Here is a 27039-nt window from a genome sequence, read left to right as displayed (position 1 = left end):
ACTGGCCCGCTCTGCCTGTTGGACTTTCCCGCCTCCGGAGCAACCGGCACCAACAGAGGGCGAGCGGCGGCCGTGGGCGCCCCCCGCCGCCGGCCTCCCCCCGCCGCCGGGCCGCCTCTCGCTGCTGTCGGCGGCGGTCCCATCCGAGTGAGGTGCCGGCTCCGGCAAGTAGGTGCCGCGGTGCCGCTCGGTTCCCTCTGGGTTTCACCGGCCGGTTTCTTGGTGCCCTGCCGGTGGGCCGGCGCGCTGTGGTGTCGCGCGTGGAGTTGAGCTTTCTTTAGCTTGGGCAACCAGCCGTAGCTGTACTTCATCCAGTTTATGCGGTATCAGCGCTCTGTGGCAAAATATTGGTATTTCCTCACCTTTCCTACCAATTCCCTGGGAGACGCTCCTGGATCGTGCTTGCCCGCCTGCTGCCTCGCAATGCTGCTGCTTCAAGGCCGGGCTCGTCCACCTCGTTACATCTCCTCAGTCGCAGCGAACTGCTGTGGTCCAAAAATCCTTCCCGTTAATCCCTTGATCAACGATCTTTGCTTTACACTGTAGAATTTAATTCCAGACCTGTTCATTTTCGAGAAATTATTCCTATCCTCCTCACCAGTAATGCCAACCAGCTTCATAACAGCGACGCCTTAAGTTTGTTTCCAAGGGTCACTTTTCTGTCATCTCTTCTGTCAGTGCTATTTGCCGTCGCCTGCCCTTTGGTTCCTTACCCAATGTCTAGATCTACCAATAGTCAAAGAACGGTACTGAGTTTACCGATGAAGCGATGGTGCATTCTACACTGTGTGAACCGCCCCACGTTGCAAAACAAATTTGCTTCAAACTTTTTAAAACTTCTGCATGCTGTCCCTCTTGTGTGCTGAGTGAGTTTAAGCAAAATGTGGCTAGCCCTTCCATCGTACACAGTGTTCCAGCATATTATTTTTTATAATAGAATGTATAAAATCTATATTATTATATAGATTTCCACTGCTGTGCTGCTGCTGCTTTTCTACTCTGCACCCACATGCCAGATACGGCTAATGGGTGATATTAACCTCTCAGAGTTTTCTGCTCTCTGAGTTATTTTCATTCCTATCTTCCATCTTGCCTTTGCCCCCATAGTTAATACCAACATGGGACTTGATCTACATTGTCTTTAATCTGTCTTCCACCCTAATGTCTTAACTTCTCTGCTCTCTTTCAAGCTGTATGGATGCAGATACTTCAGCTATTTGCATATCCTTGATTTTTTGGATAATTCTTATATTTCATTACTTTCAAGAAATAGCTTTCACTCTGGGAATCAGATCCCTGGTAATCCTAGTGCTAAGCCTGCTCTCTTTTCAAGCCCTTATACTTGTTGACTAGGCATTTTCCTTAGTTCTGTCAGGCTCCAATGAGGGTGATGATGAGGAAAAACTAACATTTACTTTAAATCATTTGCATTAAAACCAAGAAGAAATTGGAGATATTTACCATGACTAGGTCTTGGATTAGTTAGAGGGCTTCCAAAATTCCACTTTTATGTTTTACCCCAGATCTGTCTATACACTGACCTTCTATACCATTATTAGAAGGTCACAGAAAACCATTGCTAGAGATAACCCACAAGATGAAGGAGGAGGCCGCTCAGCATGTTTTATTACTAGCTGTTAATGCCACCAAAACCTCTCATCTTAGTACTCTGAAGATACTGATTATAAATTTCTGACCCAAACTTATGTGAATTCCGTAAGAGTTGCTCCAGTTGTATTACAAATGCATTTGATTTTCTCTCTCCGCTCATGTTTTGAATTTGTGTAACAGAGGATGGTGTCTAAATCCTACATAGTCCGTTTGTCCTATAAGCACAAAAGCTGTCAATCATATTGTAGATTGCTTTCTTCAGATTACATTTATTGCTAATATTTTTAACCAAAACTTCTTGTATTTTACTTAAATAAACTTCTGGTTTACAGGTGTGGACTGTTCATAGACTTTTGCAGTAGAACAAATAAACAAAGATACTTCAGCCCTTTTAGTGCAGTGCACTGTCACACAGATCCAGCCATGCCTGCGGAAGGGAAAAGTGATATGGAGAGGATTGGCCTCTTCAGTGAAATGGGTTATGTTACCATTGGAGATAAATATCTATCACATTATATGCGTAAGTACATTTAATTCTAATCACTATTTAGTGATAGGGACCACCTCTAGTATCCATCTACTTTCAGAATCGCTATTTTCTAATGTTTTGGGGTTTTTTTTTGTTAGAGGGAACTGCTTTTTCATGCATATTCTTTGCTTGGGTCTGTATTATTAAAAGAAAGGCTTGATATGTAGGAATGAATATATCGCAGAAAGAAAAAATCCAGTAGAACTGAAAAATATGTATGCAAAATAGGCTGATAAAATCTTTTAGTGTATACATTTATTTTTAATATTAATTATCTGCAAGTTACCAGTATTCTCCTGCTTTTGTGAAAAACAATAGTGTTTTTTGTGTGCTCTTTCAGCAGGTTTTCCGTTATTGACAATTATGTTGTCATTATTTTTAAATTAGTGTTGCAATTTTTTTTCTGTTCTGATCTGACTCAGGTGTGTGAGACTCCCCATCCTGTCTTTTTAAAGAATATTCTCCTTTTTGTTTAATGGGAATACTCATTGAGAAAGGTAATTTTTGTAATTAGTAAGGTTACAGAGGTTAACCCTTAATAGCTGCTTTGAAGTGATAAAGAAAAATAATCCTGGCTTCTCAATACAGACATTTCTGCTGTGTTGTTGTGTCAGTGATGAACATGTCCATCAGAACCCCAGCTGATACAGTTCTGCCACACGGAGCTGCTGGGGATTCAAAACCCAGCTGGAGGCACTTAAGCTATTCTACCCAACCTGTAATCAGTGGGAGAGAGAGATGCTCCTCGGAAGTATTACTCGTAGTATATAAATAGGCATCAGCTCTAGCTCTGAGTTCTAGTCTGGAGTAACCAATCTCTCTCCACTGCCTGTAAAGCAAGTGTAGGGGTTAGAAAACTAGAACTAGGTGCTATGAATACCTTCTCATAGTGTTGTCTTCAAGATGCAACCATTATATGTATGATTTACAAGTTAAATGCTCTGTATTATATTCTTTGAGCCACCCAGATCCAGACCTTAGTTTTTTAATGTAGGCTAAGAGAAGCACTAACACTGAACAGTTATTTACAGTGCTTGCTTTTTTTAAAGGCCCTTTTAATGAAGCTGCAAGCAAGAACAGACAGATGTTACCTGGGGGGACCAAAACGTTGTCAGCTCTGCAGGCAGGTTATTTTGAGCCCCAGTTTGTGAGGATTTTTGATGGTGAAGCCTACTCAAACCCTGTTCAGCTAAGGAGACGCTACAGATTGGCAGAATCAAAGAAAAATTTGGGCAAAGCTTTCCTTCCCAGTAATGGAGACAAATGGCCGTAAGTGTTGTGAAAATCTTTTAAATTGACCTTTTTTCTTTTCTGTACACGAAAGATGATTTTCACAGATTATTTTTTATAAAACCTGTAATAAGAGTACAATAGTTGTTTTACACAATGTAGTCTTAGTACTGAGCAAAGAATTTTGAGCAGCGGTACAGGGAAGGCTGAACACAGGTAGAAATCAGGTCCTGATGCTTGCTCTCAACTACTGTTTTTTGCTGTAAGCAGTTTTATTACCCTTTAGGTTTTTATTTTCAATGAAAATGGCTATGGGGAAAGGGTGTGGATAATTGACAAATTAATATTTCATTTTAATTCAGGAGGAAATCTGTTGGAACTTGTCAGATACAGTATCTTCTCCCTCCCAGTTCTGAGCATCCCAAAATAGAGATGGCATATATATTGCATAAACAGTAGGAAAAGGCGCCATTATCCAGGTGCAACGTTTTCCTCTCAGCAAATCCATATTCATTATCTTTTTGCTAGAAAAAATACCAATTATCCTATAGGATGATCAGAAGATGTTACATAGCTGAGGCATATATGCAGAATATGAAAATAAATGCATCTTTGCTATTTGCACAACATTAATTGCATGACAGAATGACACCAATGCAGTTGGTGTCACGTAACTGTTGTTATTCACATGTAAAAAAACAGATAGAGCCTCGTTACTCATTTATAACTATGCAATCTTGTTTTGTTCTTCTTGCTACAATAAGAAACAGGAGGATTCAGTCTGTGTACAGGGCCTAGTTCTTACGGTCTCATGGTTTTATTTAGTCATATCTTTCTTCAGCTTTGCTTTTGGAAAGTTTGCAGAGTAACGTCTTGTTTATTTCATGTATATATATTTTAGGATGCAAGGATTAGCTATGTTCTGTTTTATGTTACAGGAACATCTTAGCTTTTAATAGGAATGTAAGACATGGTGTGTAGGCTTTCTGTTGGGTATACGTGTGCTATTTCTGATGGGACAGACAATGTGTTCACAACTTTCTTTCAATTACAACTTGACTTTATAGCAACCCAATTATTTATAAGGGTTTAACTGTTAGAAACACCTAGGCACTGATTTCAAATTCATGTCAGTCAATGAGAGTCCTGTTCACTTACTTTCTGGGTTCCGAGTCCAACAGTGGGAGTCTTGCTTACAACGAAGAACTGCTGATATGCTCTCTTCCATGTACTGCCTCCACAAATGCACTTGTTGGCTGTGGGTGCAGCAGCTCATGCTCTTATTCTTGTTGTAAGACTTTTGAATTCTTCTAGATATGAACTTTAGGACAGGTTCTTTATTGTCTTTATCTTCCCCTAAACCTGTACTGGCAGAGGCTGGGAAAGTGGTTAGGTTGTCTTTTAACGGAATCCTGAAGCAACTATGGTGAGCGATTATACATTTCTTATATCCAAAACTGACTCCTGTTGTAACTAAGGAACCAGGGCAGAGCTCTGTTGCTGTTCATTGACTTGTTATTCTTGGCTGCCTGAATGATAAGCAGCTCTTGGGAATCTTTCGTTTACATTGGAGCCACATTTGTTGTTGGCTGCAAATGGAAAGGTTGCAAAGATGTTATATTCTGAAGATGTGACTGAAGCCTGGGCATTTCTTTTCTTCATATGACTGTTCTCTGTTATTTTGTTACTGGCATATAAAAAGCCTACACACAGAATATGAAATAAAGCACTTAAGAACTAGGAAATACCAAGATAAAGGTTGTCTGTGCACTGTCAGTTTTTTTCTATGTATGAGTTTATGAAGTCCCTAAATAAAGGGAGGGTAATGAACAGGCAGGTTAGCCTTCTATGCAAAGATGACGAATGTTACCTTGGCATCCTAAACCTGTCAGTATTCATTAATGGCCCTTTTAAGTAGGAACTCATTGAGACACTTTACTCCCTCTCCACAATAATTGCAGACAGTACAGGCAAAGCAGATTGCCTTGGCTATCTGGAGTAGTTGACAGATCTCACACAGTAGCCCCTGTTTATTTTTTTTCTGTTTTGTTTTGGGTTTTTGGGGTGTGGGGACAGAGGGTTGGTTGTTGGGGGTTTTTTGGACCACTGTAGATGCAGCTTAGTGGACCAAATTGCCATTCAGCTTTTCATTAGTTTGTCTCTGTCCTTTTCTCCTTTAGCAGCTGTATGATTGTGTACTTTGAGATACGGTTGTCAGCAAATACTGATTTTCAAGTTGTCTTTAAAAACAGTCTTTGTGAATTCTTGCAGCTTTGTAGGCAGAGATATTTCTCCTAAATGAGCTGTACCTCCTTTTACTTTCCTTCTGTGACAAGACAGTTAACTAGTCCTAACATCTCCCAGAAAAAAAACCTGTCAGACAAGTACCCCACTTTGCCTGCCACTCCATTATCATACCAATGCTAACTTACTGTTCTCTGTAAACTTGTGGGAAAGACTGTCCTTTTGTCATCAAGCATCAAGTCTGTTTAACCTATTCCTCCAGGTCTCTGTTTGTGAATCTGTCTCTACCAGCGTTACTTCACCTTGTTGGTGCAAAATTAAAACAACCTCTATTAAGCATATTTATATTATTAAGACACCTTAAAACTTAATCTCTGCTGCCATCTTGTTTCTTTTTTGTCCACAACACTGTGCACGGCATTGCTGTAGTAGTAGAACCATGGACAGTGGATCTGATCTGGTTTTATATTTAACTCTTGAGATGTATATATTATTTGGGTTTTCTACTTACTGTCGTTTTAGCATGCTAGATATGGAAAGCCTGAAATATTTGCAAAACATTAATTAATGTGTTCGTTTGCTATTTTTAGATGTGGGCTTGGCAGCTATTATGGAACCATAGGAGGTTCATATGCATATTTCAGTCCACAACTGAAAGCCAAAGAAAGATACATTCCTCCTGGAAAGAATCTTTATACTAATCCAGGAAAGAAAGGAACTGGATATGGGTAACTTCACAACATTGCTTCTTGCAGAGTATTTTATTAAATGTTTCTCGAGTTTTGAATACCTAAGCAATTCATTTTGTTTTTACAGTTATGCAAACCTTACCATAGGTGAACAATATCCGCATGAACCTGATGGGTATGAAGTAGAAAGAATAAATGCAAAGGTAAAAATATTGGTCTTTGTTGTATGTTAGTGTTAGGATTATTTATTACAATTTACATGAACTTTTTGTGCCCTGTGGTGTCTCCTTTAGTTTGAAATCACTAATGTTTATTTACAAAGCAGAGGAAGGAAAACAAATTAATGACCAACCTGCATAAAAAAGGTTTAGGTATTGTTCGTTTATTAGTTTTTCTTTGAGACATCTGGCAGTATCTCACACAAGTTCTACCATTCAGGATTTGACCTTCATTTTTTATTTGGAGACCTTAAGCTACAATGCAGTAATGACCAAACAATGCCAACAGCAAGAACAATAATATTTCTATGTTGATGTCAGAAGAATGGGACCTCATTATCCTAGATACTATATTAAAAAACCTGTTCCTTTTTTCATATAAGTTCATAAATCTAAGAAAACTCATAAATTTGCTTGCAATGATTTTAGTTGTTCTATATATTTTCATCATATGTAGTGAAAAACAGCTGCAGGAGGACATTTTTTGGTCTAGGGTAAGAACAAGATTAGAAGAAACAATTTGGCTAACTGCAGTTGAGACAAATTCAGAGCCAAAACTAAGCATCCGGTGCAGAAAATGAGAACAACAGAGAAAAGAGGGAGGTGGGATTGTTTCCACTGGATAGAAAAAAGGGAATTTGCTCTGAGACATTGGCATGAATTACTAGGTGATACTATATTATTGATGGTACAGTTTATGCTTGTCTTTTAATTGTTCAGAATGTTTTAACCTATTTTATTTTAAAACGGAATCTGGGAAGAATAGTCAACATCTCCCATGGTACAAAGAACCAATTCCTAGGGAAGCTCAGCTTAGTAAGGTGCTCAGAATCTGGGAAATGTAGTGGCCAGGGTTCACAAGTGTGAGCAGCTGGGATGCATGCAGGCAGAATTTTCAAGCATGTATGCCCAAGATACAGGTATACAATGCTGTTAGACACATCTTAAATGCACAGTGCTTTTCCTGACGTTTTCCTACTATACCTTCATAGTGATTATTGTGCTTCCTGGTCAGTGAATCTATGTTCTGTTATATGTGGTGGGTATATAAAATACCTCGATCATAAGACAAGAGCAAAGAAAGTTAGAGTGAATGTTCTCCAAGACTAAATTTAAATGCTTTCCATTTTTCTCTTAGAATAACATACAGTAAAAATCCTCAAAATCCTTTCAAAATATTTGTTTTACAGAAAGCACAAGAGGAACATAAACGGTTGGTTAAAGGAGGGCCTTTCAAGTTAAATCTATATCCCCAGGAGTATTTTGACATGAATCCCTATTTTAATGACAAACCTTTGCCACCTGTGAAGAAACCACCTGCAGAGAAGCCAATTGCACCACCTTTCAAACCAAGTTCTCCTGCTAAAAAGGTTAGTTTGTCTTATAGCTACTGGAGGCAAAAGATAAATATTCAGATATTTCCTATTAAAAGCTTTGCTTATGATACATAATGTTTGGTTTTTCTATTAATTTCTTATTTTTCCTACAAAATATATTATTCCATTTACATTGTTTTCAATTTACAAATCAATGAAATCTTTTTTGATCCAACAACTGCTAACCAGTTTCAAGTAACCTAAAAAGTGTTTCTCTTTAAAATCTGTATAGTGCTGTTAACATACAGTTAATTGACTGCATACACCATAAAAAGATACAAAGCAGAGGTTATGCAATAAATGACAGTAAGACTAGATTACTGTAGCAAAATGAAATGCTCTCCTATTTTGGACTCTGTCAGCCACTCATACCAGTTTTGAACCTGATAATTACTCTCAGCCTGTATAGACAAACATCTAAAAGATAATTCCTAGAAGTGTCATGGGAATAGATAGGTGGAAGGAGCAGAAAACCTCAGGTTAGTCCCTCTGCTCAGGGAGAGGCTGCAGAATAAACTCAGGAGTTGCTTGTCCATCAGCAGACACAGATTTGGAATCCGCTTTAGAATTTGCCAACTCTTCAGTCATTAGGAGAAGAGGAGGAAAAGGATGGGAATAAACATACGTGGAAGGGCTTGGAGGGCATAAGAAATAAAGCCTGGAGTTAGTATGAAGGCTATATTAGGAACATAGTTCATGACTTCCAGTTGCTTTGTCATTATTCCTTAACATCTAGATGGATATATTTCCATTCCATAAAGCATTCCATCTTGATGTATTTTTTTGAGATGCAATACTAAATTTATGCCGTTCACCTTAGGCTAAACTTCAATTTCACTTTGGAATGGATTTAAGATGCATAAATCTCTCTCTCAAATGACTCCAGGTACCTCATACAGTAACACCCCTTAATCTGTCACTTTTCATCTCTTCATTTTGGAGTTCGATTGTCAGTCATTTGATTCTGTGCTCTGCTAACCACTATTTTCCTATTATTATGTCCTCAACTTATTTCACTGACATTGATTCATCTGAGGAAGATGATGATAGCAAGGAGGATAGAACTATTCAGAAAGAGACAGCAAAAATGCTTACACATGAATAACTGTGTTGGATGTTTGGCCTCATAGATGAGGCAGCTGAGATCTTTCAGAATGGAAATTTGTTCAGAGATGTTAGCTGCTAGAAAGTCAGAACCTCATCTGCTTAACAATGCTGGTGATCCTGCTCCAGGCTCCCCATCCTTCACACCATATATGCTTTCCCTGTATATTTAAATTATGTGTACTTCCCAAGCTACTGCACACTTTCCCTCTCTGCTATATAAATTCTTACAGGAAAAATTGCTTTATTGTTGACTGAATCGCTTACTCCTACGCTTGCAGGAATGCAGCCTCAGCAGACTGTGGGGATTGCAAAGAATTAATCAGGTCTCTGCATGTTTTTTAACTAAAATTTGCCACTCTTGTAGTTCTAGTGGACATAATGTTTCAGGAAAAGCCAATGCTATATTCAATCTTGTATGTCAGAAAGCACTGAAACTTTGAGAAGTTGTGTTGGTTTTTTTTTTTTTTTCAGTCAGGGGGCATGAAAGGAGGCACATTTGATCCTTACCCAAGCCACTCCGCTGACCCTTATGTAATTAAAAAATCTAAGGCTGTCACAACTAATAAAGAACGACAGATTTTTCATCCTCCTCCTGGACCAAAAAGCAGACCTGTTACAAGCATAATAACTTTAAATGTCACAAGGTAAGCTCCTTTAATTTGAGTTCATGTTTCATGTATGCTGTCTACCAAAAGTCATTAGCACAGCTGGTTATTACTGTCTAAAATAATTGAATAAATGAAGGAACGAATTATTAACAAAAGGATAAGAAATGTATAAGGAACTTGGCTTTCAAAATTTATTCCTACTCTCTTCTGTAAATTCAGGTTACTTTATAAGGCTATATGTTATCATAGAGACCTTCAAAATCATGCTGTACAGATGTTACTGAAAATTATAATTTTTTATTCTTTTCTGACTTGATAAATGTAAAAAGACCAGGAATGTTCCTGTTAAAAACAAAATCTGTTTTTCTTTTCCCTTATGTTTATGGAATAAAATTGGCTCCCTCTGCTGGCAGACATAATCCTAGGTAATCTAAGCCTGTGAAGCTTTGAAACAATGGCACTCGAATTGGATTCCTAACTACAAACATGTCACAGTGCAATGTTAGAAGAGATTTATAGTACACAGTGTCTGTATGTGGGTAGATAAGCACATAATTCTTTTGTTTTTTATCTTGCTAAGCTATAACCCTTATATTTAAACAAATTTATTTTCTGGTTTTGGCTCTGTTGTAATTCAAGCAAAAAATCAAGACTGTGTTCTTTAGAGAAATCACTTCCAAATGCAAACTTCCAAGATTGCATATAGAACAGTTAAGCATATTATTTTGCATATTCCATGAGTAACATGAAATATTTTAGAAATACTTGATTAAAATTTGAAAAACTGTTGTAGGGGAATCTGCTTCACATTTGTGATTTGTCTTTGGCATATCATATGTGAAGGCTAAGAAATACACCTCCCTTATTCACCCATTGCTGTTCTATTGACTTCATTTCACCATGTATTGGCATTTGCATAATCACTTTTTAAGTTGCAGGGATAGTCTGACATTTTTATTTACCCTGACAAGGCAGAACCAGAAGCTGCGTATTACTCCACATTGCTTTTCATTACCAATGGAAAGTAAGAAAGAATTGAAAGTAACTTTTTGGTACGCCAAAAAAGCGTGGTAATTACCAACACTAATGTAAGAAAGTACAACTTTCCACGTATGCACTGGTGTTTTTAAACTAGTAAAAGGGAAAAAGAATAGTATATTGGTCTGAGTAGCCTTCTTATCAGTGTAATTGTATTACTGTTTTATCAACAGAATAAAAATTCATGTTCCCAAATGAAATGTTTTTATTGGAAAAGAACCCTAACTGTATGTGAAGTAGGTTTCAAAATTGAAAGGGGGGCACTGGTTGTGAAGTATCACTATGTGCTCACAGATACAGTTAGGATGGACTCATTAAAAATATTTGTAAAGAGAAAAATTTCACATATCCAACAGGAATTCCACAGAGAGAAATTAAAACTAGTATTTTGAATTCTCCACTATTATTTCCATCCTAAGAATTTTAAAGAATGTATTTATTTTTCGTTCATTATATCTAGGTTTAATAGAAGGAGAATTGTGAACTGAATTTTTTATAAGTATGAAGCTCATAGCTCATAGATTTTAAGAAACGTGGTAAGACATTTTTCAAATCACCTGCTTCCCCACTGAATTACTTTTGTAATTATTACTTTATGTACTTTCCAATGGAAAGCTTATCTTCTGATATTTGGACCATAATCCTATGATTGGATTTGCTAGTGTAGATTCTTGCTCTCACGCAGAGCTCTATTGAAATAAATTTGACTTCACGAGTATTCAAGTCATTAAATCTAATTACAGGACTGGATGTACCACAGTTTTTCATTTTTACAAAAACTCTTGTAATTTGTACAGTGTTATTCTACAAAAATCTGATAAGTTTCTCTTAATTTACATTTCAGATCATTAAATGTAAAGAACTACAAGACTGCACAGCTGACATCTTATTAGGTACAAAAGGTGAAATGAAGGGTACACTTTATAGACTCTGTAAAATGTTAACAAAGTGAATAAATGTGAAAAGTGGAATTCAAGTATATAGGGCAATCCAATCTGTTTAATTATTGAGAATGCAATCTTTTGTTTCTAAGTATAAAGCTATAATAAATAATTTAAGATCATTAAGTCCAAGGTTGTATTCTTATATAAATTTTCATCTTATTGCTTAACAGGACTTTTGAAATGTACTTTTAGAAAACATACTCTCTAATGAGTAATTTGAGTTGCAAATTGACTATATATTGCAGTAGAAGAAAGGGCATGTATTTAAAGTGACTGTCAGTGTATGTATTAACCAAGTTACTCACATGTGGCCCACAGGGAAACTAAGGTCATTGTTTCCCTTTAGTAAAATTACAACTTGTACTTTCTTTCAACTATAATTTTGTGTAAGAGCTGTCTTCAAAACTAAAAATTATATATTTTTATGACCTTCTCAAAATGACCAATATCAAGCGTTGTTCAAAACCAGACCACAGGCAGGCTGGTATGAAGGGAGGAGTCATCTCTACATACCAGCGTCTATTTACCGCTCTTCCTGAATTTCCTGACAACCGTAAGTGCTGCCATATTCCCCAAGAGCAGCTTAATTTCACTTTGCGTACATGAAAGGTTCCTAACAAATCTGATCCGTCTTTCAAACTAGCTGCTTCTCAGATTGAACTGTGATCCTAAATGTACACCTTACCTCCATCTTAATTATTTTTGTCAGGTTTTTTATATGTGGTCCAAGAAATTTGTTCATGTAAATCAAAGCTAATTTATTATAAAAATTTTAAATACTCATCATTTATTTATCCAAATTTTTACACGAAGAAAAAATTTCTTTATTAGTTTTTATTACAGATTTATCGTACTACTGTACAATATTCATGAAATGGTAACCTTCCTGCTCTTCACAAGATAATAGTTTTTTAAAGAAATTCCAGACTGGATCTCACATTTCTTGGCATCAATGAAAAGAAAAATTAAACCAAGAACTGTTGGTCAGGTCTTCCAGCATGTGTTGAAGCATAAAAACCGTTGCCTTGAGATCAACAGGACCCAACAATATTTTAAGATATTAATTTATACAAGAATTTCGATGTTTTCTCTATCCAAAGATGTATAACAGAATTCATTCTTTCTTTGTTTATACCTTGTATTAGATAATGGTACTGGTGCAGACCTTAGGTACCTTTAGTATCATCAGGAACATTTTCCATATTGTTCACTTGTGAGGTCTGCAGACACAGTGTTCCTAGGTAGACTGAACTGTACTTTACTTCCTCCTAACTGCTGTTCTGATGTAGTATAGCTGATGAAGACCACTATGAGGTTTTTCTTTATGTCCTTCTGTCTCTTTTCTTTCTGCAATTCCTCCTCTTCTATTTTCTGTATTTCAATAATCTTTTCATTCAGTAACAAGATGGAAATACTGAAAGCTGATTAAAATGTATAGAGCTTAATTAAAAAAAACAATCCAGCTTGTTTGAGAAGATGTTAGTGTATGTGGACTAGCCTCATGTGCTCATCCTGGGAGCCAATAACTTCACCTGTTAAGTCCGCACTAGAAAATGCGTGGTCCTAAGGAGCTGACACCCAATTTTAGCTAGGGCCTCAGTATGCTGTTTTAATACAAATGATAATTTTGTCCCTTGGCTTCTTGGCAGTACCTTTGACTGTAATGGTGGAATTTAGGACTTCCTTAGATTTGGTTACCCAGTTACCTAATGTAAGGAGGACATTAGACATTACCTACATTGTCTTCATAATAAGAGCTTTCCTTTCTTATAGTATAGATACAGCCAGTCACCTTTATAACTGATTCTGACCACAATTTAATAGTTACAATCTGAAGCAACTTCATGTTTATGCAAGTGTTAAATGCAATAAAAGACATGACCATCTACTCGATAGCCCAAGTATTCACCACTTTAATGTCCTTATTGACTTTGGGTGTGCAATGCAAAATTGTGGCATAATACTTTTGCCTATCTCCAGCAAAAAACCACAACAAACCCTTTTGTATGTTTTAAACATTTTTTACAGGAAAAAGCATTAAGAACTAGACTTAGATCTTTAATGTAGTTTTTAGCCTACTATGTGTATCAGTCATGATACAAAAACATGCTTTGTTACCTTTACAGTCTTGTATTACGAACCAGATAAATAATTGATGATTTGCTGCAATCAGTCTTTATTAATTACTGGAGAAATAGGAAGAATTGGATTACTTTTATGTCTCTGAAGAGATCATGCCTTTTACTGGCCAGAAGCTTGTACACCTAGTGTTGTACTAATAGGAAAGTGAAGATAAATAATTACTTCTAAGTCTGTTCTGGAAACACGAATAACTAATTACATGGTTTTACTTTCATGGATTTATTTACTAAGGAGTGAGTAAAAAAAGAAGTTCCTAAAAAAATAGTGCTAATAATAGTGTTGCAGAGATACTGCATACAGGTAGCTTCAACCTCACAGAGTATTACATGCAGTATTTTTGAGAAATTCTTCCTCCCCATGGTCCCTTGGCTGAGAAAATCAGAGTATTTGTGCAGTGATTATATCCAAGAGGATGATTTTTGCGTCTTTTGTAGCTATGACCCTGCTCTCTGAAAATGTTTACACTGAAAATCTTAAAATTCATGTTTAACTAATAAGCTTTCTAAGTCAGTATCTAATATAAAGAGATAAAGGGCACCTTGTGTTGATTAAACATAGACAAGAATTAGATGTCATCTAAACCATATGTAAACATAGATCAAACTTAATTTAGGACTTCTTGCAGAAATAACATGTGAAATGTGGCATGTACTAAGCTGTTCAGCTAAAAGGTCGTTAAGATTTCCTTCTGACTCTGAAATCCTAGGGACAGAATTCTCTCTCCTGTAAACTGTCACAGTTTCATTAAAGTTCTTTATACTACTTACATTGTATAAGGACCTGCTTTTCTGAATCTGTGAAATTCAGCCAAGTATCAAAAAATCAGGCAGTTCTTTTTAGAACATAACAAGAACATGGAAATGACTGGACATCAGAATTGTAAATGTTTTGCAAAAGAAAATGGTTTATTACAATTTATTTGAAGCAATAGACTTGTAGGTTATCAGGAATTGCCTGGAAAAGAAATTCAGCTAATAAGATATTGCAGAATAAAGCTCATACCTTGGAAATCGTGTTTCAAGGCTTTATACTTAGAACAGAAATTTCTGTACAAATTCTGGTGGAATATTCAGAGCAACAGTTATATTGCAAGGTATGAGTACCATAGTACCTGGTAACCAGGCTTCCTTTGCCACAGACTAGAGATGTAACTTGGCATTGGAGATAAATATAATCCTCATGCAAGTGGCTGAATTCAACCTGTAATACATCTCTCTCATGTCGGTACTCCACAGGAGATTTTCTAATAGTAAGCAGTCTTCGGTCAATTTTCTAATGTCGCCTTCGTATTTGGAAGCGTCTTGTCTACGTTCCTGCAGTTTGTTCTTAAGTAACTGATTTTCCTCTGTGACGTTTGTTACTACTGTTGATAACCTCTCGCATTCTCTGATTACACTGGTCAAGTTAGACTTTAAAAGATCAATATCTGCTTTTGCATTTCTGAGTTCAGTCATGAGTTTCTTTTCTGTATAAGCTTTATCTGATTGGATTTTCTCAAAGTCCTTCTGCAGGATCTGCTTAGTATCAGAACATTCCTGCAGGGTCATTTCAAGGTTAAGTTTTTTGGCTTCCAGAGTTTGCATTAACTGAAGATGAGTTTCCAGTTCAGATTTCGCTGTGGTTTCTTTTTCTTTTGTTCGTTGCATTTCATTCCGATTTCTTTCAAGCTCTTGCTCTAGGGAACTATTTTCTTTTGTAAGCTGGGATATTTCCATCTTAAGTTTTTTATTTGTTTCTTGTAACTTGAAGCATTCCTTTTGTAAGAACTTTTGGGTTGCACTGAGCCTCTTTCTTTCACAGGTAACGGCAGTCACCTTTTCTTCTTTCTGGTTCCTAATTTGAAAATCATGTTGTGTCTGTATTGAATGTTGGTTTCCATTATGGAGTTGATTCCTCTCTTCCTCAAGGATGTTTTTCTGGTTTTGGAGTTCTTTACATTTCCTTAGGAAGTTCTTTGCTTCCTTAATACATTCCTTGTTATCTTCTTGTGATTTAACCAACAGGATTTGCGCACTTTTCTTTTCTTCAGCTAAATCCTTAATTTGCGTATTACATTTTGATATTTTTTCTTTCGAAGACTGTATGGTAAGGGTAAGAGGTTCCACTTTGTTCTTGAGAGCTAAATTTTCATTCGGAAGATCATGTACTGTTTTTTGCAAATGCTCAGAATTTTTCAGGGACTTTTGCAATGCTTCAGTTTTGCCATCATATTCAGAGGCTACTTTGATTTCGCTGAACTTCTGATTTCCTGGTCTCAGTAACGTTAGATTTAAAGTAGTCTGTTGTTGTTCTTTTTCTTTTTTTAGTTGCTCTTTGTTATCAAGCATTAGTAGCTTATCTTTCACCATCTCGGAAAAAGAATTAACCGGGAATCTGTCACCTTCGCTGTAATTGGTTCTGAATTCTTGATGTACATTTTTGCTTTGAGATTCTGCTTTTTCACTGTCTACTGTTGTAGGAGAACCACCGCATACATTGGCACGTTCGGAGTCTTCATAAAATTCTTGATCAAAATGTAGGCCTTTATCTGGAACTAAACCGATATGTGATTCTTCTAAAGAGGTCACAATTTCTGCACTTTCTTTTAAGTTAGTTAATTTTTCTCTGGATAAAAAGCCAGATTTTCCCGTATTATTTGCTAACAAATCCAAATCATTACGGACTGACTTTGGAAATTCTTGTTTCAGCAACTTGGTAGGATAGTTGGTATTGTCTATTTTATGAAATTCTTTCCCAAATTTGGGAAAAGGTATATGATGTTTAGATTCACTCAAAATGACCTTCTCATGGGCAGCATTCAACCCTTCTGTCTCCAAATTAGTGCCAGATAGTAAATGTCCATATTTACGGTCGGTTTTTGTTGTAAGTATCCTGTTGTTTCCACACAGATCTTTGGAATTGTCAACCTTTTCAGTTGCTTTAGTTTTAAGTGAAATCCTGTGTGGAATATTTATATCACTGACGAAATTTCCAGTATTGGAATTTGCTTCCACATGCTCATCTGAACAGGGTTGTTGATGATGATGAACTTTTCTCTTAGAAGGCAGCGATTCAGGATTTTCCATAAGCTACCCCACAAAATTAAAAACAAATGTACAAAAAACTGTCATGCTGTAAAAATTGTGAAACATTGCAGTACTGGAAGCATAAAACTACATTGTTACCAAAGCCACTTATCAATCACAACTTGTACAGTTTACCTCTGCCAATGCCATTTACCCATTAAAAGAATGTAAACAATTATCGTAGGCCCCATTTCATTCAGTACTGGGCTTTGGAGCAGGCACAAAATACCAAGGAAGTGTCTTAAGTTGATTAAGTATATTTCCAGCAGAGGAGAGATGACTTAAGGAGACTATAGTTTGTCTTTGATTGTTTTTGTTATCCCAGTGCCTGTGAAATAAGGACAAAAAAAAAAAGTAGGAATTATGCAGCATTTCATAGGAGAGGGACAAAATTTATTCCCCGTCCTCATTTCTCTCTCTTTTCTCCTTGACTCTCTGCCCTGTCTCCCTAAATGGTTTGCACTGCATTCCGTGCCCACTGAAGATAATCCAAATTAATTTGGGGAAGATCAGGTTACAGTTTTACCTGCGCAGAAGAGAAACTGGGTTTTAATCATAATGGGTGGGAGGGAATAGTATATGTAATTATGGCTAAAGTTCTGCTACCCAGAAAAATCTCAGGAAGAAGATAATTTATTATTTATTTTTTTTTTAAATCCAGAATACCCCTTGGGTTATTTTCCAAAAAACCATGTCACTCTCAAAAACCAAGGTCCAGCTGAAGAATAACTTGTTTGTAGGTAAAGATTGTTAAACATACCAGAGATGCATCGCTTGGTGTGGAAGTCATCAGAATCTTGTCTGAACTACGTAGTGGAGTTCTCATTTCAAATATATCTTTATTTAGTATCTCACAGATTTTAGACTGTACCTGGAAAAGATTGAGATTCTTTACAGAAAATTTAAGTGTAGAAATATTTCATTTTCCAAAAATATCCTATTACTCAAGAAGTTGTCTCTTAGGAAGGACAGACCAGAAGAAAGTGGCATGTAGGAATATGGAATTGTTTATAACCAACAAAATGTAACGCTAAATGTCCTTCCAGCATCAGATATTTAGCTTTTATATAAAGAACCAGATAAAACGATGGCAGAAAAATGCTCCTGAAAAGGTGGCTTAGCATGGCAGTTTGCAACAATAGAACAGGTTCTGCTGACAGTGACATAATGTGGAATTAACTTCTTTGAAAACAACAAAGCTTCCTTGAGTTTACAGTGATATAAATGAGAGAAGGATTTACTCCTCCTTTTTTTTTTTTTCCTAACTCAGTTTTGTTTTTCCTCTGTTTTTCTGAGGTTTTAAAGTAGTTTTTATAAGCCCGCAAATAATACTGTGACTAAGAAAGAGCAAGAACCTAGAAGTGAGATTATCTTATCAGCTATTTTAAGATGGACAGATGATTAAATGTATATTTAATGTACACAATAGTCTAAGAATAGATCTTACTTAAAACACCTATGGCAGTGTCTAAAAATGCAGCAGGAGGCTTTTGTATTTTAAGAGCATTTGTGTTCTACTTTTACCGTGTTAATATCCTCCAGAGTCTGTTGCTGAAATGTCTTAAATGATTCCAGCTGTTGCTGAAGAATCTAAAATGTATAAAAGAATATCAGAAAATTGGTTGGTAGGGGGTTTTTTTGTTTTAAATATTGAGATGAGTTAGGATATTTTCTCAGATGAAATTATGTTTCTTTTCCAGTCCCAAGATTGTTTTCACCCAGCCTAAGTCAACAGGAGTTCATCAAATGCTTCTTTCACTGTTCAGCAGCCATTTAGAAGCTTATTTGCGGTATTGGAAGGATTTCAGCATAGCTCTTCACAGACAGTTGCTCACGTTACAGAAAGCACTGTCACATCTGGCATTATGTCGGATCTTAGTCTTTGCAGTGAGACCAAGTGGGCTTCTGTTAGAATTCATACTCCAGTTCCAAAAATCATCTTTCTGGTTTAGACTGCAGTCTGCTGGTTGGACAACATAAGAAAGTTGGACTGTCTCTAGGATTAGTAAAGGGAAACCCTAGTATTCTGCATGAACAGAAGTAATATTGGCTAAGCTCTTAACGACTTAGAAATGCTTTAACATAAACAGTGCAAATTCTTTACATAGATCAAAGGATTTTTCTCTGAATGAATCACTCTTAGGTCACAGGAATTCAGAAGCTCAGTGAAAATCTCAGCTAAAGGAATGAGCATGTGCCTAGAGCAAAACTTGTCTACCTTTCTATGCATTCTGCTTTGGAAGAAAATTCCCCAAAACATAAAAGAGGAAGCAAAGAGGCAGACAGAGAAGTCCTGTACATCATATACCCGAGTTATGCAACTATACTGATACTAAAACCAAAACCCAAACGGACTTCGCTAGTCATTATTCAAGTGGAAACTGTAGTTTGCAAGTCACGCTATCAATTTCAGAATACTTCAGCAAGTCTGATTTTTTACTGAAAAACATCAGTGAAGAGTGACAGCTCCTATTGTACGGTCCTAGCCCTGCATAGTTAGAAGTATATTGAAACAATCAAACAATCACTGTATTTATATTAACCACCTCACTTTGTTGAGCCATGTAAAAGAGACTAGCTTTAGAGAAGTCTGTGAATACCAAGAATTAACACTTCACCTGAGCAGCTCCTGAAATAAGGCCTGTAATGAGTAGCTAGCCTGAGCTGCTCTTGCTGCTCTGGGGAAGCCTGGTGCAGGCCAGTTCGTCAGTGGGGTTTTGGCACCAGGCACATCCACGTACTTAAATAAATACACCCTATGGGAATTCTGCTAGCTAAGACTCTTTACGCCCAGTCATCCTGCTCCCCTCTGCAGTCGGAATCAAATCAGCTTACTTCCAATGTTTGCGGGTCAGCCGGGTCTTCTGCTCCTACTGTGTGATTATCTGCAAACAAAAAAGACACTTCTACAATTAGCAGAGCTTGACGTTCACAAGAGGAGCGATTTCAGATCTAACAAGGGAAAACGGAGAGAATTCGGCTTTGCTGTTCAGCCTGAGGAAGGACGTAATTGCTTGTTTCTCCCGCTCTGGATTGTCCGAGCCCTGCTGCAGTTCCTGGCACAGGGCAGGATCGCCTACAGGACAATTAGTGCCTGGAAGGTCCCTGGGGAGCAGCCAGGCTCCCGCCGGGAGCGGCTGTCTCTTTGAAAGAGGCGAACGCCTACCTCGAGGGCCTCCCGCCGGCGCCGCGCCGGCCGGCCGCGGGGGCTGGCCCCCGGGGGAGGCGGGAGCGCCCTTCATCCCCGCGCCCCTCCCTACTGGTTTCCTCCCGCCCACGCCAGTTCCTCGCCAGGAGGCTGCTTCGGCCACGCCGTCCCAGGCCTCCCCGAAGCGCGGGACGGCGACGCGGGACAGCGCAGCGGGCCGTCCCCTCACCGCGCTGGCGCAGCGAGACGTGCCGCCCCCTTCCCTGGCAATGACATCACAGTCTGCGGTGGCGCCGCCCGCGCGGAGGGGACCCGCTCGAGCCGCCGCTCGCGCCCCAACGGTGTCGAGTCCGGCCGCCCCCGCGCGGCAGCGCTGCTCGACGCCGTTCTCCCCTCCGGCGGCCCGGGCCGCCCGGCGCTCCGTTTCCAGCCGGCCGTGAGCCCCCCCTCCCGGCGGCCCGGAGAGCCCGCAGAGCCCGCAGGGTGGCGGAGGAAGGCCGGGAAGCGAGTGTCTCGGGGAGGCCTTCGTGCCGCGCCAGCCCCTTCGGCGCGGCGGCCCGCTTGGCCTGCCGCCCCTCGCTGAGGGCCCGGCCCCGCTGTCTGCCCAGGATCAGCCCGGCAGCCCTGAGGGGAGCGTGCCTGTGCGCCAAGTGCGTTTGGGGGGGGTGTGTGGTGGTTTGTTTGTCGGTTTACTTTTTATTGCACACACCTCCACGTGTTGTCACTCTGAGCAGGCTTGCTCTATAGCTCAGTCACATCTGTGATGCATGTTCTTGTCGTTTACATTTTAGAAGTAATATTCTGCCGTACGTTGTTTAAATTTAAACAGATTGCGTGGGTGTAGTTTCATTCTGCCAGAGGGAAAAAAAAAAAAAAAAAGTAGTTTCCCTGCCAAAATATTTGGAGCTCCTAAAATGTATGTGAACAATATTCACTGTTAGTGTTTTCTGTGCTTGAAGTACAAAAGCAGACGTTCGCTATGAATAACTTGTATTTGCGTGAGTAGACTCACTGAAAGACACCTCATGTAACTAGGGGCGTCAGGTGAATCAGGTCTGTAATATTACAGACCCGTTTTTAAGGCTGATTGCTTCTCGTAAAGCACCTGTAAGGCTGAGGTACATGGGAAACTTCTGGTCGCAAGAGCAACTGTTAACATACATCATTGATGTTATTTTGGAAAGCAGTACTACCAAAGGTAAAGTGTGGTGTTTTGTGGGTTTTTTTTAAATTTTATTTTAATTCTGGTCTGTGTCAGGATTTTAAGTTAAAGCTTGTATAACAGTTAATTGGTGAAAGTTACCTATTTTTTTTTTAAACCCAATATTGCATAAAAGCTAAAGATCTGGTGGGACTTGTTGATGAAAGAACAAATTCAACCTCAACCTTTTTATTTCACATTCAAATTGTGTGTAGTTATTTCTTTTAACTTTTTTTTTTAATAGGGAGAGAGAAAGTGGATGAAATCTATAATATAATTGGTTAACTAGTTTAGTGGTGGGACATGTTGAAGAAATTTGAGTTTTTTAATATTCAGTCATGGGACTTGTCATTCAGTGCTTATGCTAAAAGTACACATGTGCTTATAGCATCAGAAGATTATAGTTCCACAGGCTAGCAAAGACATTGATAGTGGTACATTTGAACATCATTTTGAAAAGATAGTTTGCAATTACGTAGATAAAAGACTTAAGTTGGGATCATGACTCTCAGTCCTTAAGAATGGCATAGCTGTAATATTCAAGGTTTTCAGGCTCTCCAAATAGTTCTAATGTGTTTTTGCAGAAGTACAAAGTTAGTGAAACCGTTTTACACCTGTCGAGGGACAGCTGAAGAGTTTAGTGGCTGGAATTAGTCCAGCAGCATTACGCAACACCAACAAACATAAATCTTATATTTAGCTACTTACTTTCCAATGCAGAAATAAATTTTTTTCATTTTTGTGGCATCATAAGGGGACAAACAGGTTTTGGCTTATGTTTGCAATGCATAATTAATAGAACATAAAATCTGTCACTGTAATCTGTCCCCTGCTTACAATTTTTGAGGTTTTTTTGGATCTTATTCTAATATTAGTGACAATGTTGTCTCCAGAGGTTTTTCTTTAGTACTCTTCCATGAACTAGAATCCGAACCTTCTACCAGGAGTCACTGATTGAGAAATTTGCCCTTAAAGTTTCAGGAATAGCTTTTTAACGGTTAGTGTTTTTGATTTTTGAATTGGGCATTTCAGCTTGTCCTTAAGCTATGCTAGCAAATCAAGTGTTTTTTACATTTGGCTGTTTCCTCGAAGATAACTTACAAAATATTTGTAAGTTGTAAAAGGCCACATCATACTATGAAAGATCTGGAAGATAGCAGAAGGCTTTGCTGCCAAGCAGTGCAAGAGGAAGAAGAATGAACTAGTGATGCAAGAAAAATTCACCATTTGAATAAATGTAAAAATAATTTTCAGGCTCGGCTCCTTCATGATTCTGGTATAAGCCATCCAAATTGTGGAAATTTCTCAGAATATTGCATCTTCTTTGTCAGTGAAGACAGAACCATTAAGACCAGTGAGTTCTGCCACTGATAGGTGCAGGAATTGGCATACACAACACATCAAGTTAGTTTTACCAGGAGTCTGTGTGTGAATCTCAGTCAGTGAGAGAGTAAATCCTGTGGTATACTACCAGTTCGAAGACCAAAGAAAGGTTCTAAATAATGAAACTATAAATCTACCCTGAAAAAGAACATTTACTTGGAAACTTCTTCATGGTATTCTGCTGCCTGTTTGTGCCATCAGTGGGTGTGTGTGCTACAAAGACTGTTCTTAGTATGTCCGCCTTGTGATCTTCCAGGATTCCTGAAAAGCCAGTAAGAACAGTAAGGACAACAACGAAAGCCTGGTGGACAAAAAGCCTTTGAGACAAACGGAGAATGGGTGTGGAAGTCTTGACCTGAAAACAATATGATCATTGTAAAATTCTGATATAGATGTTTATTTGAAACAAGACCAGTACCTTGTTTTGTTTAGAAATAAACTATATTGTGCGCTTCATTTTATATAAACACGTGTCTGGAAATTGACCTGTGAGAGGTCTGTATTGCTCCAGCAAGAAATACAGTGAAAAATAACAGAATGTTCTTTTTCGATTTCTTATGCAACGTACAGGAAAATTTTCCAGTGCAGAAAGAAGTGCCAGGAAGTTAAACACTGCACGAAATCACAGAAAACAACAGTGGGCCACTAGGTAATTGGCTGCAAACGAAGAATTGGTTTAGCCAGTTTGAGTTAGTTCTGTGTTAGCAGTCAGTGGAGATATATGTAGCTGTCCTTCCTTCTCTCATGAGCTCTTTTCCTTAATATTTTAGTTACCTGTTTTTAAGATAAAGACGCATCTAAATTTCAGCTCCAGCGCAACAGGCTTCTTATTAAAAACCACCCAAAAATCTTCACAAAAGATGTGGAGGGAAAAGAAACTGAAACCCAAGGAGCAGGTAAAACAGAGTGGCAGCTAAAAATTCAGTGCATCTGAAAATTGCCAGAAACATAGCAATGAGTGGATGACATTCAGGAAGCACTGACAAGTAAAATGAGGAAAGGAGCAGTCAGGATTCTGAGATACAGGATTTGTTTAGCAGCATGCAGTTACCTGAGTAAGGACACGGCAATTAGTTATGAGATTGTGTTACTAAGTTTGAGGAATAATGTAGTGTTTGAGGAAAGAAAAAACAACACACTTCCAAAAGGTATCAATTTTATATGACAGATTTGAAATATGAAGACATTTATGAAGCATTCTTAACAATTTTCAGGCTGTTGAGCTAACTTGGAAGAGCGGATAGAATCCATGATTTGGGCTCAAATTTTAATGGTGATCAGAGAGTAAAAATTGGGGGAAGAGTCTAGTAGAAGAAGCCTAAAGTTCAATTTAAAGATGATATTTTGGAATTTGCTAGGCTTGATAAATTAAGTTTATCAGTAATTTATCAGATTGCAATCTTGGGAAAGAAAACAGAAAAGAAAATCTGCTGAAATATGCAGGGGCAAAGCAAAGTAAAAACTATAAGGAGGAGATGATATGATGCAAGCGGTTACACTGTAGGGAAGAGCTGGGCTTGCGTTTAATGGAAATAAACAAACAAACACAGTGACCAGTTGGTATGTACAAGAGCAAAAACCATCTTCAAGCCAGCAAACAGGGACAGTACAAACCTATAAAGAAACAATGTACAGCACCTTGTGCGATGAAGAATATTTCAAAGGTAACTTTCAAGATGTCCCAGCTGCTCCTGTTCTCCCATGACTTGGGACGTGGAGGCTCTTCAGAGAGCTTGCTGGACCAGGACTTCTGTGGCCACCAAGGCAGGAACAGGGGAGAAATCTCTCAGCAGAACCCTTGTTGCACAGTCGCACTCTCTATGTATAAGCGGTGGAGGTTCCCTTTGTGCCCCAGAAGATGGTTTTGGCATTAGTTTCTGAATGGGACCATGTGGATGCCATTATGCTTGTGTAGTACCTAGGGTGGCCTACTTGCCTCATTCCCCTTTGTTTGCCTTAAGAGCTGAGGGCTGCTCACTGGATCCCTTTTAAGCTGGGAAGTGCTACAACACGTGAATGTGAAATCTAATGTCATATTAGAGGGTTTGGTGAAGAAAAAAAAAAAAGAGTTGTGGGATGAAAGTATGTAATTGCTTGGTCACATCACAGGAAAATAATTTCTGCTTTGTGGGTAGGTGAATTGGATGTGGAGGTAAAACGTGATCTTGAAAACAGAAAGTAAATAACTTTTTTCTGACAAAGAGTACCTATTCCAGGCCTCAGGAAGAGTATATAAACTGTAGAACAAGTTCCAATAAATGAGGAAGATAAATTTCAAAATGTCTTTTTTTGGGTAAATATATGTACAAAGTAGTCAGTTGTTTGTCATGAAGTGATTCCCTTGGTGGATTTACTAGACAAGAGCAGATAGAAAGAAGGGATGGGAGAAGTCTTTACGTCTCATCTCAGAGGAGCAGAAAGTAAGCATCCTTTACATACCAAATTCTTGCCTCTTCCAACTATAGTCATTTAGATGTGAAGATCTAAAACTCTTTGATACTTAGAAAAATGTGAATCTCTATTGGATTGAAACATTCTTCTTTGGGGGAAGGGGAAGTGGTATATTTTGAGTGAATGTTTTGCCTGGGAAAACCCCTGTGTTTGCTTGGCCCTTGTCTTGAGTTGCTGAGCTAAGCAGGAAAAAGAAACCTTTGGAAGAGGTTGCTAATAGCTGGTGATGTGAAGCAGTGTTTCATCTTATGATATGAGTTAAGTCTTTCTCTTACCTCTTACAGGTAGTCATTTTAAGATGGAAGAGACATTCGCTGAAGATGAAGGTAAATGGTTTCTTCTTGAAGATCTGAGGAGAATTCTGCTTTTCTTTTTCTTTCTTTTTTTTTTAATGATTCCAATGAGCACGTATGATTAGAGGCTAATAATTCGAATAAAATCAGAACTGCTATCTTTTTAAAAACTGATGCTGAATACATTCCCCACTCTTAAAAATATTGCAAAAGTACTGATTTATTTTACAAAACACTTCAACGTCATCTAATGCAAAACTTTAGAAAAATGACAGGCATTGCTATTTTAATATGAGGGTGCAAGTAGTGCTAAGGACTACTAGTGTTTTCCTTAACTGGTATTTGACATTGATTGTCTCTTCCTTAAAGAAAGCTTTCACGGAAAGAGTCAGCAACAGCATTTGCTAACTGTTTTTATTTAAAAAAAAGAAAAAAAAAAGAGAGAGAGAGAGATCTGGAAACAGTCTGTTGTTTTTATAACTTGCAGTATCAGATGCCAACCTATCTTGAGACTGTATGGCTCAGGTCTTTATAGCCCCATGAATCTTCTTAGGGAAATGTCGGCTAAATATCAACAGCTAATTAAATTTGTCTGTGTTCCTAAATATGATAGAAATGTTAGAATCAGCTACAGGGACAGCTGTCACCTCTTGATTATTGTGAGACGATGAGTGGACATGTTCCATGAACCTTTGAACAGGTGCAACCTAGACAGGTTTATTACAACATGATAGCAGTAAGTACAGAAGTATGTGAGGCATTGGGATCTGACAGGGTGATTGTAGAGACAGAATACATTAAATATTTGGAGGTGTCAGTTTGGTTCTGTCAGTTCACATAAATTGACGTCTTTCAGGGAGGTCTGAACTATCAAGGGCAGAGTCATTTAAGATATGAATTCAAAAGAGGATTCTTTTATCACCACTGTGACAAACTTGCCCACTTTTATATGTAGGAATCTGTCTGAGTGTAACTATTATATTTTTCTACTCTACTGCATTTTTACCGTGTATCCAGTATCCTCTGTTATTGGTACTTAGGATGTAAGGTTAGATGCTTAACATTTTTGTCTGTCCTTGGAATTTGGGGAAAAAAGAGATTGTCCTACTTTCAGATTACTATATTATCTTTTGTATTGTGGTGAGAACGTGAGTTTGAGCCCGTTTAACATTCAGGAGGAGGGGTTGTTTTCAGGAAATTTAATTGCTGTGAAAAGCCTTTTGGCAAACAGCAATGAGATCCAGTGCAATGCTACAATCTGAATGCCTCAAAGGTTTTGCCTTTTTCCTTACATGCCACAGTAGAACCATGATTGATTTGACAGCTCGTTATTTGCCCAGATGCTACCACTGTAAAGCATATTTTACTCAGTCCTTACTTTTATTACTTACTTAATCCTTACTTTCATTTCTGAAACACTACACTTTCATACTCTGTCAAAGGTGAGAGTAGCTCTTGATTCAGGAAGGCCGGTTGTCAATAAGCAGTGAATAGGAAGTATGTAGAAAAGGCAACTAACAGAGCTGTGTGGTATATGTATTCATAGAGAAGAATCTCATAACAAGTCATAGTGAAGATGGAAAAGGATAGATGAATTAGAGAATAAATAAGTGAACATTTTCAGAATTGTAGTCCTGTATTAGGGTCAAAGAATGTCCTGAAATCCCTGAGATTGTGTAGTCATAAATTAATTTATACTCGAACAGTAGTGTAAAGAACTAGTCCTGTTAACACAGTGCAGGATCCTTACCTGGTCTCTCAT

The 27039-nt window shown here is 38.1% G+C and overlaps 2 protein-coding genes across 4 annotated transcripts; one reads left to right on the top strand and one right to left on the bottom strand.

Moving 5' to 3' along the window:
• The first annotated feature begins 50 nt into the window (after positions 1–50).
• Positions 51–18862, top strand: CFAP96 (cilia and flagella associated protein 96). 3 transcript variants are annotated; one of them, XM_087736632.1, is made up of 9 exons: positions 51–168; positions 1944–2131; positions 3190–3409; positions 6205–6342; positions 6431–6506; positions 7712–7891; positions 9476–9648; positions 11495–11543; positions 18502–18862. In XM_087736632.1, exons 2-8 carry the CDS (start codon positions 2035–2037, stop codon positions 11541–11543), a joined length of 933 nt encoding a protein of 310 aa, XP_087592758.1. In that variant the 5' UTR covers positions 51–168; positions 1944–2034; the 3' UTR covers positions 18502–18862. The 3 variants fall into 3 exon arrangements, with proteins under 3 accessions (XP_087592758.1, XP_087592757.1, XP_087592759.1); XM_087736631.1 differs by lacking the exon at positions 18502–18862 and having other exon boundaries at positions 11495–11713; XM_087736633.1 differs by lacking the exons at positions 51–168; positions 1944–2131; positions 18502–18862 and adding an exon at positions 2949–3058 and having other exon boundaries at positions 11495–11713.
• Positions 14628–27039, bottom strand: CCDC110 (coiled-coil domain containing 110). The gene is made up of 7 exons (XM_087736611.1): positions 27028–27039; positions 22690–22888; positions 19968–20549; positions 19637–19686; positions 18326–18391; positions 17562–17672; positions 14628–16804 (listed from the first exon to the last, which is right to left on the bottom strand). Exons 1-7 carry the CDS (start codon positions 27037–27039, stop codon positions 14876–14878), a joined length of 2949 nt encoding a protein of 982 aa, XP_087592737.1. The 3' UTR covers positions 14628–14875.

Source organism: Nipponia nippon, unplaced genomic scaffold (genome assembly GCF_047370975.1).
Source record: "Nipponia nippon isolate SJK-2023a ecotype South Korea unplaced genomic scaffold, ASM4737097v1 scaffold_6, whole genome shotgun sequence".
NCBI lineage: Eukaryota > Metazoa > Chordata > Aves > Pelecaniformes > Threskiornithidae > Nipponia > Nipponia nippon.
Note: the sequence above shows the minus strand (reverse complement) of the source record. Positions and strands in the feature narration are given on the sequence as shown.

Bases quoted from the DNA above. Each gene is read 5' to 3' on its own strand.
- CCDC110 (XM_087736611.1), bottom strand. The intron at 20,550-22,689 runs GTAAATGTTCTT...GATCCTGGGCAG, and splicing joins TACCATGAAGAAGTTTCCAA to ACAGCGGGGCCGGGCCCTCA. The intron at 18,392-19,636 runs GTAAGCTGATTT...TATACATTTTAG, and splicing joins CTGACCCGCAAACATTGGAA to ATTCTTCAGCAACAGCTGGA.
- CFAP96 (XM_087736632.1), top strand. From the start codon at position 2,035: ATGCCTGCGGAAGGGAAAAGTGATATGGAGAGGATTGGCCTCTTCAGT. The intron at 2,132-3,189 runs GTAAGTACATTT...CTTTTTTTAAAG, and splicing joins ATATCTATCACATTATATGC to GCCCTTTTAATGAAGCTGCA. The intron at 3,410-6,204 runs GTAAGTGTTGTG...TGCTATTTTTAG, and splicing joins AGTAATGGAGACAAATGGCC to ATGTGGGCTTGGCAGCTATT.